This window comes from Bombina bombina, chromosome 3 (assembly GCF_027579735.1).
Source record: "Bombina bombina isolate aBomBom1 chromosome 3, aBomBom1.pri, whole genome shotgun sequence".
NCBI lineage: Eukaryota > Metazoa > Chordata > Amphibia > Anura > Bombinatoridae > Bombina > Bombina bombina.
The window spans coordinates 83,550,569-83,565,213 of NC_069501.1; the positions used below are offsets into that span (position 1 = coordinate 83,550,569).

The window sequence follows — 14,645 nt, forward strand, 5'->3', positions numbered from 1 at the left end:
CAAGCCCTGAGGGGAATACGATACCAAATGACGCCTTCTAAAAGCTTTTTCAGAGATTCTTAGATCCTCACACATGCATCTGCATGCCCTGCTCTCAAAAAACAACTGCGCATTAATGGCGCGAAAATGAGGCTCAGTCTATGACTAGAAAGGCCCCCTGACTGAAAAAGGTGTCCAATACAGTGTCTGCCGTTTTATAAGCGTTCCCCAAGATTATAAATGCCAATTGTTAGCCTAAATCTGAATAATATGCACAAATAAAGCAATCGATTTAGCCCATAAAAATGTCTACCAGTTTTTTAGCCCATAATAAGCCCTTTATTCTGTTTGTTTGACTAAGAAAATGGCTTACCGGTCCCCATGAGGGGAAATGACAGCCTTCCAGCATTACACAGTCTTGTTAGAAATATGGCTATTCATACCTTAAGCAGAAAAGTCTGCTAACTGTTTCCCCCAACTGAAGTTACTTCATCTCAACAGTCCTATGTGGAAACAGCAATCGATTTTAGTTACTGTCTGCTAAAATCATCTTCCTCTTACAAACAGAAATCTTCATCCTTTTCTGTTTCAGAGTAAATAGTACATACCAGCACTATTTTAAAATAACAAACACTTGATAGAAGAATAAAAACTACATTTAAACACCAAAAAACTCTTAACCATCTCCGTGGAGATGTTGCCTGTGCAACGGCAAAGAGAATGACTGGGGTGGGCGGAGCCTAGGAGGGATCATGTGACCAGCTTTGCTGGGACTCTTTGCCATTTCCTGTTGGGGAAGAGAATATCCCACAAGTAAGGATGAAGCCGTGGACCGGACACACCAATGTTGGAGAAACATAATTTTCTTTTATTATTCAGACTATTGTGACTCCCTTTGTCTAATTAATTATTCAGATAGAGCATACAATTTTAAACAACTTTTTCAATGTATTACTCTTATGAAATTTGCTTCATTCTCTTGGTATCCTTTGTTGAAGGATCAGTAATACACTAATGTGAGCCAGCTGAACACATTACATTTACCAAGGACAAGGGGCATATCTGTGCAGCATACAAAATAAATGTTTTAAAAGCAAATACTAACCAGAATATGAATCAAGCGTGGACTGGGTGAGGGGTAGTTGTCCCATGGGCAGACATTGGTGATGTAATCTGGGTTGGTGCTTGTGCACTGTCAATTTATTTTTATACATTAAAGGGACATGAAACCCATTTTTTTACTTCCGTGATTTAGAAAGAGTATACAATTATAAACAACCTTCTAATTTACTTCTATTATCTAATTTGCTTCATTCTCTTGATATTCTTTGCTGAAAAGCATATCTAGATATGCTTAGTAGCTGCTGATTGGTAGCTGCACATAGATGCCTCCTGTGATTGGCTCACCATGTGCATTGCTATTTCTTAATTAAAGGATATCTAAAGAATGAAGCAAATTAGATAATAGAAGTAAATTGGAATGTTGTTTAAAATTGTATTCTCTACCTTAATCATGCAAAAAAAATTTTTAAGTATAGTGTCCCTTTAAGAAAGTAAAACCTTTTCTGATCTTTATATATGTGTTTGTTTGTGCATGTATATATAAGCATATGTGGTGCAGAAGAAGCTACATTATAACCCAGTCACTGCTAACAAAGCAGAGAAGCATTAAATAAACAGCTTTATTATTATTATTAGAGTTGGGTTCCTATACCCGGGCCCCCGGCCACATGCTATGGGGAACCCCACACTGTCTTCAGGGGTGGAGGAATGTAAAGATGCTAAGTACATCCTATGTTTAGTATAAGAAGTGTTTATGGCATCAGGAGGTGTAATAAATAGTTGTGTTCTTTATATAGGTCACACTAAATGTTGGCACAGGGGTGGGCCATAAACATTATACACGGGGAGGGGAATACGGGGGGCTGAGTTGAGGTGCCCTTCAAATTTGGGGCCAGGCCAACTGTACCATACTTACATATACAGGATGTACTTTTGTTTCTCTGAGAGAAGTGGAAAAATCACTATTTGTAAATGTAAATAACAGAAAAAAAAGAACAAGTAAAATAAATAACGTACATTGCATATTTTTAAACTATACTTAAAGGGACAATAAACCCAATATTTTTCTATCATGATTCAGAAAGAGCATACAACTTCAATTTACTACTATAAACAAATTTGCTTCATTCTCCTGGTATATTTTATTAAAAAGCATACCTAGGTAGACTCAACACTGCACTATTGGCAGCTAGCTGGAAACATCAAGTGAGCCAATGACAACAGGTATATATATATGTGCAGCCACCAATCAGAAACTAGCTACCAGACATACATGGTTGCTCCTGAGCCTACATATATATATAGAAAATATCTATACCTATATATAGGTATAGAAAAAGGAAATTATTTAAAATCCCATGCTTTATCTGAATGATGAAAGTTTAATTTGACTTTACTGTACCTTTAATTATTCCTTTTATGATCAATCTCATTTTTAGTTTGACGTCCCTTGAATGATGATTAAAAAACTACACTATTGTTTGAATACTTTTCAAACTGCCTACTCTTTTGTTTCCTTTTATTAAAAAAGCCGATTCAATTCAGACACAAAAAAGCAAGTCTGTACAAGTTCTACCTGACTTTACAGCAGACGCAGCCTTCTCTTTATACTCTTAGACAAAGACAAAATCGGAATTGTAGGACTCATTTGAAACACAAAAGAAGATTTCAGTTCAGATGGCAAAATACTCAGCATATTAGTGAATTAGCTAACATTCAGTCTGTGATAGGTTGTGATTTTACAGTATGTGCCGGGTTTTAAAAACTAAAGCAAACCGGTTAAATTACTAACTGATCTACCTATTTGTATGCAGGAAACTGCTAACAGAATAACCTAAAGCACAAAACCCCAAATCTTGTTTACAAAGCAAAAACAAAAAATTAAAGTGTCACCTCTGAGTGTCATATTATTTTGAAATATCCGCCACTGAGTGACAGCCGGTGACAAAAGCATGTGTTGCAAAACAAGAATTCCTGATCCTTCCACCCACACTAGATAAATACAGAAAGTTTTAGCTCAGCACTGCACATCTGGGGAACCGCCCAATAGATATATTCTGCTAAACATGCGACAGCCTATAGAAAGTCTATGCAAATGAAACACGGCTCAGCACATTTCTAGGTCAAGTGTTATTTGGTAATTAGCAGAGAGAAGATATTATTTATCTGGTCAGTTTGGTAAAGAAGCATCCAGCAACCAGCTAATTTAAAGGGATACTAAACCCAAAAAAATTTTTCATGATTTTTATTCGTTCACTTGCTATCTTTATTTGAAAAGCAAGAATGTAAGCTTAGGAGCATTTTTGGTTCAGCACCTGGGTTGCCCTTGATGATTGGTGGCTAAATGGGCTGGCTCATTCCTGCTTTTCAAATAAAGATACCAAGAGAACAAAGAAAGAAATTATAATAGGAGTAAATTAGAAAGTTGCTTAAAATTGCATGCCCTAGCTGAATCATAAAAGGAAAAATGTTGGTTGAATATCCCTTTAACTAAGCTATCTGGATCATTATGAGTTTTTATATTTTAGACTATGTACTATATTAGTAGCCCACCTTTGAACGGTTTATAATTAATTTATGGATGTGCTTAAGAGCGTGCACGTGTCTTTAGCAAAATGGGATAATTTTGCAAACACTGCTGCCATAGACTGCAATAGAAAATGAGAAAGTTGCTTAAAATGGAATACTCTATCCGAATCATAAAAGAAAAAATGTGGATTTATTATCCCTTTAACTTAAATCAAAATTAAACATAGATGTATTGGCTAGATCATGAAGTTTTAAACACATTTTCAATTTAGTTCTTTGATCAATTTTGCTTAGTTATCTTTGTATTATTTCCTAGATGAGCTCAGGAGCGTGCATGTGTGTTTAGCCTTCTGGCAGCAGTGTTTGCAACATTGCTCATAGCAATGTCACACATAGTTCCAAACATGGCTGCCATAGACTGCTAAAGATACGTGCATGCTCCTGAACTCATCTGAGCCTACCTAGATGTACTTTTCAACAAAGGATAACAAAGCAAATTTGATAATAGCAGTAAATTGGAAAGTGATTTAAAATTACAAACTTGATCTGAATCATGAAAGTTTAATTGTGACGTTACTGTTCCTTTAAACTAGACTTATAAAGAGCTTATTACAAGGTGCATTGATTAGCATTACACGAGCAGGTAGGACTTATTCTTTTTAATTATCTATTTGGTGTAGTTGCTTCCTAATGTCATGCAATATTGACTGGAATAATTTTAGTGTGTTAGCTCATGTGCAAAACCAAAATTACATTCAAAAAACTTTTGGGGTACTTGGTAAAAAGTGTTACCTGGGGTTTATCAAGTCCTTCTATCTGTGGAATTCAATAATTGAAAAATGGACCTATAAATTTCTGGTTAAAGGACAGTCCTCACCTTAGTCATCTTAAAGGCATACCTTAGATTAAGCTGCAAATAGCCTCCTGCAGCCTTTAAATATTATGCAGCAGGAAAGGTAAAAAAGTTATTTTAAAATGAATATTGTTTATGGCCACAATGAAATGGCTGCCAAGTTCCACCCACTGATGACATCACAGTCTGGGATGCATATGGCATCCTATCACAAAAGTCTCACTAGTTGGATTCAATGGACTTTCAATGCTATTCAGCAAAGTGCCTAGATGTAATTCCAGAATGTGATGTCATCAGTAGGAGGAGCTTGCCAGCCATTTCAAAGTGGTCAGAAACAATATTCATTTTAAAATAACTGTTTTACTGTTCCTGCTGCATGATATAGAAAGGAGTTAATCTAAGGAAAGACTTTGAGATGACTAAGGTGTAGACTGTCCTTTTAAGAATTTGGTTTGTGATCAGAAAATCAGGACAGGCAAAAGTTAAGTAAGGATTCATTTTTCACCAAAATAAAAAGTGCTGCTGCTTAAAAAAAGGAAAACAAAATTAGTGATTAAGATCACATAAACACTGAAACCGCTGTGAGGGGTTAAACACTACATCATCTCCAGAGAACAAAGAAGTAAATCTAAAAGTCCCTTAAAATTGCATGTTCTGTCTGAATCCAGAAAGTTTAATTTTGGCTTTCATGTTCTTTAAACTGTTTTCAATAAAGCTTCTTTGTTACCAATGGAAAGTACAATTAAGTTGTTCCTATAATTCCAAATAAATATTTAATAAACAGATTTATAATGCCCAAAACATAGATAACTATTCTCATAATCAAAATTTGTTTATATATATATATTAATAAGTTGAGACCGCACTCTAAGGACTTAATCAAAAACACCTCAGTGGTATTAAATTAGCTAATTAAATACCACTGAGGTGTTTTTGATTAAGTCCTTAGAGTGCGGTCTCAACTTATTGCCTATTTATGTATATATGCACCGCACCGGGGCAGTAAAAACTTGATACGTGAGTGCTTGGTGACTAAGATTGGAACATATATATATATATATATATATATATATATATATATATATATAAAAATATACACATATTGTCAAAAATGGTATAAAAAAAACAAAATTTCCTCCAATTATAGCCAACTGTATGTAAGAATTGATTAAACAGTTAATTAATTTTTGTATATCATATACAATTATAAACTATTCAGTGTTCACAATTGTTTCCTTACCTTTCTTCTTCCACCAAGGCCCCTCTGGAATTGAAAATGAAAGATCTTTGAATTCAATGTTGACGGCTGGTCTCCTGGGCAACGAGGAGAACCGCTGAGCTTCAGTGAGATGGTTATCTACTTTTTTTAAGTGTCCATTAAGCAGAGGAGTCTCCTGGCTGCCATTGCAGTTGGAGACAACTTCATCCAAGGACACACAAACTGCCTTTGGGTCTAACATTGTTCCTGAAGGGTTAGTGGCATTCTGGAAATCAAATACAAGGAAGAATGTTGTCATATATGTGGTATAAGGTAAAGTACCCCAAAATGATTGTGTTAGAACCTGACACCAGGTCATATCCTTCATACAGGCCAAACATAACATAATCCTTAGTTTTCAAGAAATATTACAACATGAATTAATAGAATTAATTTCAAGATTCTGGCAGAAGTAGACATAACGTTTCTACAAACATTGTTGTAAACAATACTGCCATACTGTTCTTAAGACACGTGCACCTGCCTGAGCCTACTGCAGTATGATCTCATGGAAGGGAGCTAAGGTTCAACAAAGTAGATCACTATAAAGAGGAAATTTGGATAACAGAAGTAGGTTTTAAATTGTATGCTCTTACTGAATCATTAAAATGTAATTTTGATTTCCATGTCTCTTTAAAAAGATTGTAAGGTCATCATTAAATGTTCATGAATAAAAATAAGCATTTCCAATTAACTTATATTATAAAATTTGCTTTGTTCTGTGGTATACTTTGTTAAAGAGTAAATCTAGATAGAATGATAGAAGCTTATGAGTGTGCACTGGTCCATAGCAGTCTATAGTAGTAGCAGTATTTGCAACAATGTATAACATTACTATAAATATTGTTGCAAACACTGCTGTTAAATGGCTGAAGACACTTGCGTGCTCCTGGGCTCATCTAGGATTACTCTTTAACAAAGAATACTAAAAGAACTAAGCGAAATTGATAATAAAGTAAATTGAAAAGTTGTTTAAAATGTCATGCTCTATCTAATCCATTTAATTATCATTTTTACTTTACTGTCCCTTTAAGCATACATTATATTTATCTTCTACTTTAGCTTGTTTTTGGCTATAACATTATGAGGCACAACACACATAAAATTAGATGTAATAAAGCATTTTTTTTTCACATTATCCAGCAATTTCTAACAGTGTATATATTATCACATCATGCACAAAAATAAATCCTGTCATTATAATAAGGAACTGGATACCGATCATTTTATAAAATGGTTCTTGTTTTGTGAACTGAGATTAAATACCTTATCAGAGGACACAAAAAAGCACTCACCTCATGTTATTTTGGTGTAAATGAGACAGCAAACTTGGATCAAAATTCAAGGCTAACACAAAAAGTGGTTCATATTCTTAAGCCTATCGGATTCTGGCAGCTCGTAATGCTGCCAAGACATGAAAAAAAGCCCAAATGTTCCCCAATCATAGAAATGATTTATCATTAAAAGAAAACGCAAAAGCCTTTCTAAATATAATGTATGGTATATTTTATGAGTTGTCATAAGAATATGTAACATTTCAGCCACTTCAACTAAGTTTCGAAAGAAAGTTTAATGTAATCTTATCTTGAAAAGGAAGAAATTTTTTTATTTAATTAAAACAAATTTTAACTCATTTAAAATGACATTTAATTCATGTTTTCTTTGTTGAATCAAAGAGTATTGATAAAAATGATTTGCAAGTATTACCTTTTTTAACTTCATGGATATTTTGTAAGTTATTTAAACAACTTGTTGTCTACTATTAGAGTGTTTGGAGTTATCCATATCGGCCAGTGAGTGATCTGAGTATCAGTCGTACACATACGTTTCCTGTCAGTATCAATGTTAATTTAAAAATCATTGATTTTCTTTTAATGAAAAAAAGGGCATTTTTAGCATGCTTTTGTCTTGATTTTAGAACATTTTTTTCCTGTTAATCTACAGAAAGTGGTTTATACTTTGGTTGAAAAAGAGCTGTGCAACAAGGCAACAGTGTTAAAACTGCCCAGGAGATTATGTTTGCCTTCTCATTCTATCACTCCTACTTTAAACGGTGCCAAAACAAATGCATTCTTGATATCACGGTATAAGGTACCGGCAGGGGAATGCGGAGTGGGTGAGTGATTGACAGGCCCTTCCTATGCATGATTAGTTGTGAGAGACAAGGGGGCGGCATTATACACTCAAGCAAGGGTGTAATGAAACATTCGAGCAGCAGACTACAGGGTCCGATGCCCGTTCGGTGCAAACCCATGAGGATATGTTGAGAACCTCGTCCACACGGCCGTTAACACATGGGGCCTATTGTAGAGCTTGAATACAAGAATAAAATGGTACCTCCCAACTATCTGCCCACTACAATCTAAACTCAACCTCAATGATTAAAGTTTAACTGATTGAACAACAGCATGCTCATACCCACCAAGCTAAGGGACCCATTATGACAGAAATAATAAAACAATCAGCCAGAATACACTTATGTACCACCACTGACAAATGCTGCCTGGGTCCTGTGTTCCCACCAGGTCCAGCTATAGAGCCAGCCGAGATCATGCCCTCTAGAACCACCAATGTAACTGATACTGGGACCATTACTCATGTCAATATTTATACATAGGTGGAAATCTGTGTGTGTGTTTGATAAATGTAGCCACTAATGAGCAAGCACTAACCAGGGTGCTGAACCTAAAATGGGCTGGCTCCTAAGCTTTACATTCCTACTTTTTCAAATAAAGATGGCATGAGAACGAAGAAACATTGATAATAGGAGTAAATTAGAAAGTTGCTTAAAGTTGTATACTCTATCTAAATCGTGAAAGAAACAAATTGGGTTTAGTGTCCTTTTAAATGAAAAGTACCATGATTTGATGGACAGAATCACCTTATCTCAAATTTTACAAAGCGACACATTGGTTTCCAGTTACCCCTTCATCTCCATTTTTGTTAAGCAAAGACTACCGGATATCTACCTTATATACTGTGCTAACTCTTCAGAGTGTTAAAGGCAGCTGTATAAGACCCTGCAGATATCTACATCTAAAACAATAATCAATACTAAAATAGTCAACTCCTAATAATATCTGTAGCTGGCCCCACAATCTTCCGTCTGGAAACAACATTTAGTATAAATTGTCTAAGCTCTGCATTCGACACTGCACCCATTAATCTAATATTCCCATTCAGTTTCATCACAAACCTTTCATACATTTCTGGCACTTATCCAGTGCAACTATAACAAGGAAAACTTTTTCCTTTTTGGCACTGATATATATTTCAATAATTGACAACTTTGCATAAGGCCAGTGAAATAAGATGAATGCATTAGACTGTATCTCATATTGCTCAAGAACAATCTGACATTTATTGCAGACTCATGCTTTAGTGATGCCATTGTCTGTGATATTTCCCTTCCTTTACAGGGAAAAATGTCTGCTCAAAACTTGTAAGAAAATAAATAAATAAGATATGTACCATTAAACAATGCCACAATTACTGTGTACGTTAAGAATTCTTGCCTAGCCTGCAAAGTCTTTATTTTATATGTGGATGACAAACAAAAGTGCCAAATTTCAAATTCCATCCATCCAAATAGCAGGGCCAGACTGGGAATAAAAAGCAGTCCTGGGAAAATATAAAGACCAGTCCTATTTTCAGTTGAGTCAGTAGAATGCACATGCCCTATTTTTCTCAAAAGGGATTACATGGACACTCTTTCCCTAATATTTTTTTCAGAATTAAATTATATTACTTTGTATTAAATACAAATGTCAGATTGATGTTATATAGCAACCCTACAACCCAATTGCATCCATCAATCACCCCTTTAAATGGAAAGCTTCCTTCCACAGCTGCTGCAGCCCACCGAGAAATCTTCTGGTATCCTGGTAGGCCAATCCGGCACAGCCAAATAGTAACCAGTTTTAGCATAACATTCATGTGAACCTAAGCCAAGATACTATGAAACAGCAATTAAAGGCATATACAAGTGTAAAAAGAAATGCTCTAATATTTAGAGCATTTTATTATTGCTCTGTTGATTGTAAAGTTACTGTTTGCTAATCCCTGCAAATTGATTAAACACATAATTAAAGTCAGCTCCAGAGAAACAATGCACTATGTGCTAGAAGCTATCTATAAACATCAGTTGAGCCAATTGCAAGAGACAAATGAGTGTAGCCACCAATCACCAGCAAGCTCCCAGTAGAGTAGGATATGTACATTTTCTTTTTCAACAAAGGATACCAAGAAAACAATGTAAATTTGAAAATAGAAGTGAATTTAAGTGTCTTTAAATGGCATGTGCCATCTGAATCATGCACGTTTCATTTTGCCTTCCCTATCCCTTGAAGCACTGCTTTGCAAAAGACCTGCGTCCAAAATAAAACAGTTAACCCCTTAATGGCCGCGACATACCCTGTACGTCACTGGTCGTTAAGGGTTTTTCAGGTCAAAGACTGTACGTCGTTGGTCATTAGGTGGTTAAAAGCATTTACATGTGACATTTTTATATTTTTTTAACACAGCTTGCCGGGATATACAAATGTGGCAAAATTTAGGGATGCCCATATTAAAAACCATCTTAATTATATTTATCCTAAACATACAGTATACACTGCAAATTCTATGGGGAAGTGGAACATGCAAAGTTAAAGTATAACAGTCTAGATTTAATAAACCCTGTTTGTGAAACTAATATTAAACAGCAAAATAAAACTTCTCAACACCACAACTCAAACATTGTGGCATTCATAAAGTTTTGTAGCTGCCCCGGGTAACAGCTGCAAGTTCTTCATTATAAGAAATGGAGTCCCTTATATCTTGTAACCATCTTGGCACATAAACAAGTTTAATTTGAAGGATGCTAGCATCACAAAATACCTTCAAAACCTTACAGCACAAATTCATTAAACTGAAAAACAAAAAACTTTCTCTATAAAACAGTCCTCATTAAAGGGTCATTTTAGCGCAAGCGTTCTATTTCATTAGAGCAGGTAATTTTAACGCTAGCAACCCTGCAATGTTGTTTGTTTAACACCGCAAAATAATTAAGCACATAGCTAAAGTACTGCTTGACAGGATATAGCTGTTGAGCCAATCAGCAGCAGCCGTACAGCTGGGTTGTGCCACTGCTGCTGCCAATTTGCTCACCAACAGTATCTCTTCGGGACCAGAAGTGCTCTGTGGCTTCTGACCGATACTTTAACTTTGTGTTTAAACCCCATTGTCGCTAGTGCTAAAATGTTTGCAGTAAAACTGCTTCTTAACATATACACAAGAAAACTTGAAAACAGTTAAAGGGCAATAAAACAAACATAACTTAAGAAAACACTGTGAGCTTTGAATTAGCGAGACACGGTTACAAGATGAGATTGGGACAGGTGGTAAGTATGCAAATCATGTTTTCTTCCAGAGGCAAAAGATGTCAGTGGTACCTTATAGCATATGCCTGAGTGACTGACAGGTCACGTGACATATGTACATCTGATCATGAGGCTGTTTTGTGAAAAAAAATGGGTATTGAGTCAATATTCTGTCCCTTTAATACATTATAAATAAAATTAATATTTTATTTGACTAGTCAGCTTCAAGAATGGTTGGTAGAACTTAAGTAATTCTTATGCCAAGTAACTGTATATTTGTTTTCTCTGTTAATGGAAAATATAGTTCATGGGATGCGGATAAGCACAACTGCCAGAATTACATCATTTATAAATGTTATTCTGCTTTTTCTTCATGCTTTTATTCAGTTCCAAAATATATGTTTTTAGTCTTTTCCGCATTTAAGCTAAAATGGTTATTTAATGTGAGTGAAAGAAGGTCTGTATGCTTTTCCTGTAAAGCTGTTAGGCAGTCGTAGGATGCAGTGTGACTCTACAACGCATGCTCTGAAATCTTGTAATCCGGCTTCCACTGAGCTCAAATCAGGGGTTACTATCGGTCAGAAAAAGCTTTTGCCCTAAAAAACAGGTGCAGGCTGGACAACAGCCACAGAACTGTGTCCATTGCAATGCAGCTGTAGAGCTTGGTATCTTGTTTAACTTTTATGCAATTATAGCGCACACAACTAATATCATATCAAACAGTTGCAATATCTAAAAAAGGGTCATTACAATCATTTTATAAACTAGAAGCTAATTAAACTTGCATGGAATAAAAAAGAAGAAAAAAAGACAAATGATTTAGCTTTGGAATACAGTCCAGTTTGGCAGCCAAGGGGTTAAACTGCTGAATAATTTATTTTCCTCTGAAAATATTAATTGAATCAGTTCCAGAGTTAGAAATCAACTCACTCCTTTACCGCAAATGAGTTAATATCCTCTTATTCAATTTTTTTTTTTTTTAAAAAAAAAAAGAAGATCTGCCAAATGGATTCTCCATTACTAAGGAAATTGAGGTGTTTAATAATTAATGCTTAAATATAGTTGACTCAAAAGGTGTATTTTTTTTTAACTGGACCATAAACAGTTAACTCTTCATCACGTTGATCAACACCATTACTTAATTACAGGTTGTGATTATTCCATATATCAACTCATCTGCATCCATGATTCATTTCCTAAATATTTCAGATGCTGGTCGATAACAAATGGGTTTAGCATCAAACACCTATCTCATTGTGTTTTTCTGTCAGCAAATAATTTATATTACTGTAACGGCTATGGGTTGTGTTAAAAAAAATCTGTCAACAAATCAATTCATGTTTCATTTACCAATAAATATAGTCCACAATGGTCCTTTACATATCTTACAAATGATGTCATCTGTTAGTATTGTATCATATTTATCTAGCTGTAAACAATGTGATATATTCTGCATTGTAGTCACTGTAAAAAGGGGAAAAAAATGTAACTAGCATTAAAGGCTGACAAAACAACTTAGTAATTAAGTCTCCCAGTAATAAAAGTAACATATTCTCCAAAACATAAAAATAGCCCCAGTGTATCCTTTGGTTCATTCCTGATGTTTTGAAGGCTATAAGCCTCTAGTACACAAACCTCATGACCTTGACTATACCTCCTAGGGAATTATATCAAGCATTGTGTTATACATCTCTTTGGCAGCCAAAGGGTTAATGTTGAAGACAATTGTATACCAACCCCAAAGGGTTACTGATGAATGTTAAGCAATCTGTAGCAGCCTTCTCTGTCAGTCAAAGGGTTAAATGCAACATTTCTAATTCTATACACAACAGTTTAACTCTGAGGTAGCCAGTATATCAAGCATTGTGTTATACAGCTCTTTGGCAGCCAAGGGGTTCATGTTGAAGACAATTGTATACCAACCCCAAAGGGTTACTGATGAATGGTAGCAGCCTCCTCTGTCAGTCAAAGGGTTAAATGCAACATTTCTAATTCTATACACAACAGTTTAACTCTGAGGTAGACAGTTTATTGATTGCAATTCCACATATGAGCCAAGGTTAAATGTGAATACAAATATATGCCAAGTCAGGGGTTAATGCTGAATGCTAATTTGTGCTAAGCAATGTGCTGCAGACATCTGTGGCAGTCCACGGGTTAAAATACCAATTACTTGTAACTAACAGGGAATATAGATAAAATAAGAGCTTACCAGGGTAGTGCCTACTGTAAATGCTGCGGTCAGACAGGCCATTCCCTGCCCAGCAAGGCTGTGTGAGCTGTCTATGGTCCTGGTGGTGCTGATCTGCTGTAGTCTTGTTACTAACTGCCTGCACTTCACTGCTGAGTGCTCCATACACCAGCCAGCTGTACGTCAGAAAAATCCTGTATCCTGATTGGCTCTGTGGCTGGAGGTGGGCGTGGTATCCAGAGTGCAGGTAAACGTGCTCTTGTTTTTCTCTTAGAGCTCAGCCCATTGCATGCGCATCCTCAGCTTTCCTTGTCACCTCCTTCCTGTATCATCATCATCATCATCATGTCTAAGCAGGGTGCCCCTCCCCTTGCTTCTGTATTGTTATGAACTGGCAAGGTGCTGGAATCTTTATGTAGTAATTATAGTGATGTTTATGGTAATGTCACTGACACACAGAAAGATTCATGCAGCCTTCAGCAAAAACAAGTGACCTAATATCTTACATTTCAGATACCAATAATAATTGAGAGAACACTAAGATGCTCAAGACTTACTAAAAACAAACAAACGGATGTCCGCTTAACCAATCAGGATTTGAGGCTTTTGCAATGAAACATATGGATGTTATAACTTAAAGGGACACTGTACCCAATTTTTTTCTTTTGTAATTCAGAAAGAGCATGCAATTTTAAGCAACTTTCTAATTTACTCCTATTATCAATTTTTCTTCGTTCTCTTGCTATCATTATTTGAAAAAGAAGGCATCTAAGCTTTTTTTGGTTTCAGTACTCTGGACAGCACTTTTTTATTGGTGGATGAATTTATCCACCAATCAGCAAGGACAACCCAGGTTGTTCACAAAAATGGACCGGCATCTAAACTTACATTCTTGCATTTCAAATAAAGCTACCAAGAGAATGAAGAACATTTGATAATAGGAGTAAATTAGAAAGTTGCTTAAAATTTCATGCTCAATCTGAATCACGAAAGAAAATTTTTGGGTACAGTATCCCTTTAAGGCTAAAAATAAATGAGCACCAAACACAACATTTTAATGTATTTAAGTGTTACACTAATATATACACTATCTGTAATAAAATGATTCATATAAATATTAATAACAAGTTTTATAAGGATTAAAAAATAAATGGTATATAAAAAGGTGTTTGAATGGAAATATATATTTATATACTTCCAACAAAATCAGAGGCAAACCAGGATTTCTTCAAAGAAAAAAATAATAATACTCCCCTTCTTCAGAACAAAAATGTAAGTGTAAGTGTAAAACAAACAGGTACTCCCTCTTCCTGTGAGAAAAAAACGCCAAAATGACATCATTTCCGGTACAGGCTAGTGTGACCCAGGAAGTTTACAACATTCACTTTTGGGTGTACAGTGCAACCTTAATAA

At 35.4% G+C, this 14,645-nt stretch overlaps 1 protein-coding gene across 2 annotated transcripts in view; it reads right to left on the minus strand.

The window, feature by feature from the left end:
- ABCG1 (ATP binding cassette subfamily G member 1) overlaps positions 1-13,295 on the minus strand; it is a 142,841-nt gene extending 129,546 nt beyond the window's left edge. For both annotated transcript variants that reach the window (XM_053704537.1, XM_053704536.1), the window contains exons 1-2: positions 13,254-13,295; positions 5,664-5,907 (exon numbers count right to left, since the gene is read on the minus strand). In XM_053704537.1, the coding sequence (XP_053560512.1) occupies positions 5,664-5,907; positions 13,254-13,295 (286 nt within the window). The remainder of the gene's footprint in view (positions 1-5,663; positions 5,908-13,253) is intronic.
- Positions 13,296-14,645: the final 1,350 nt, after the last annotated feature.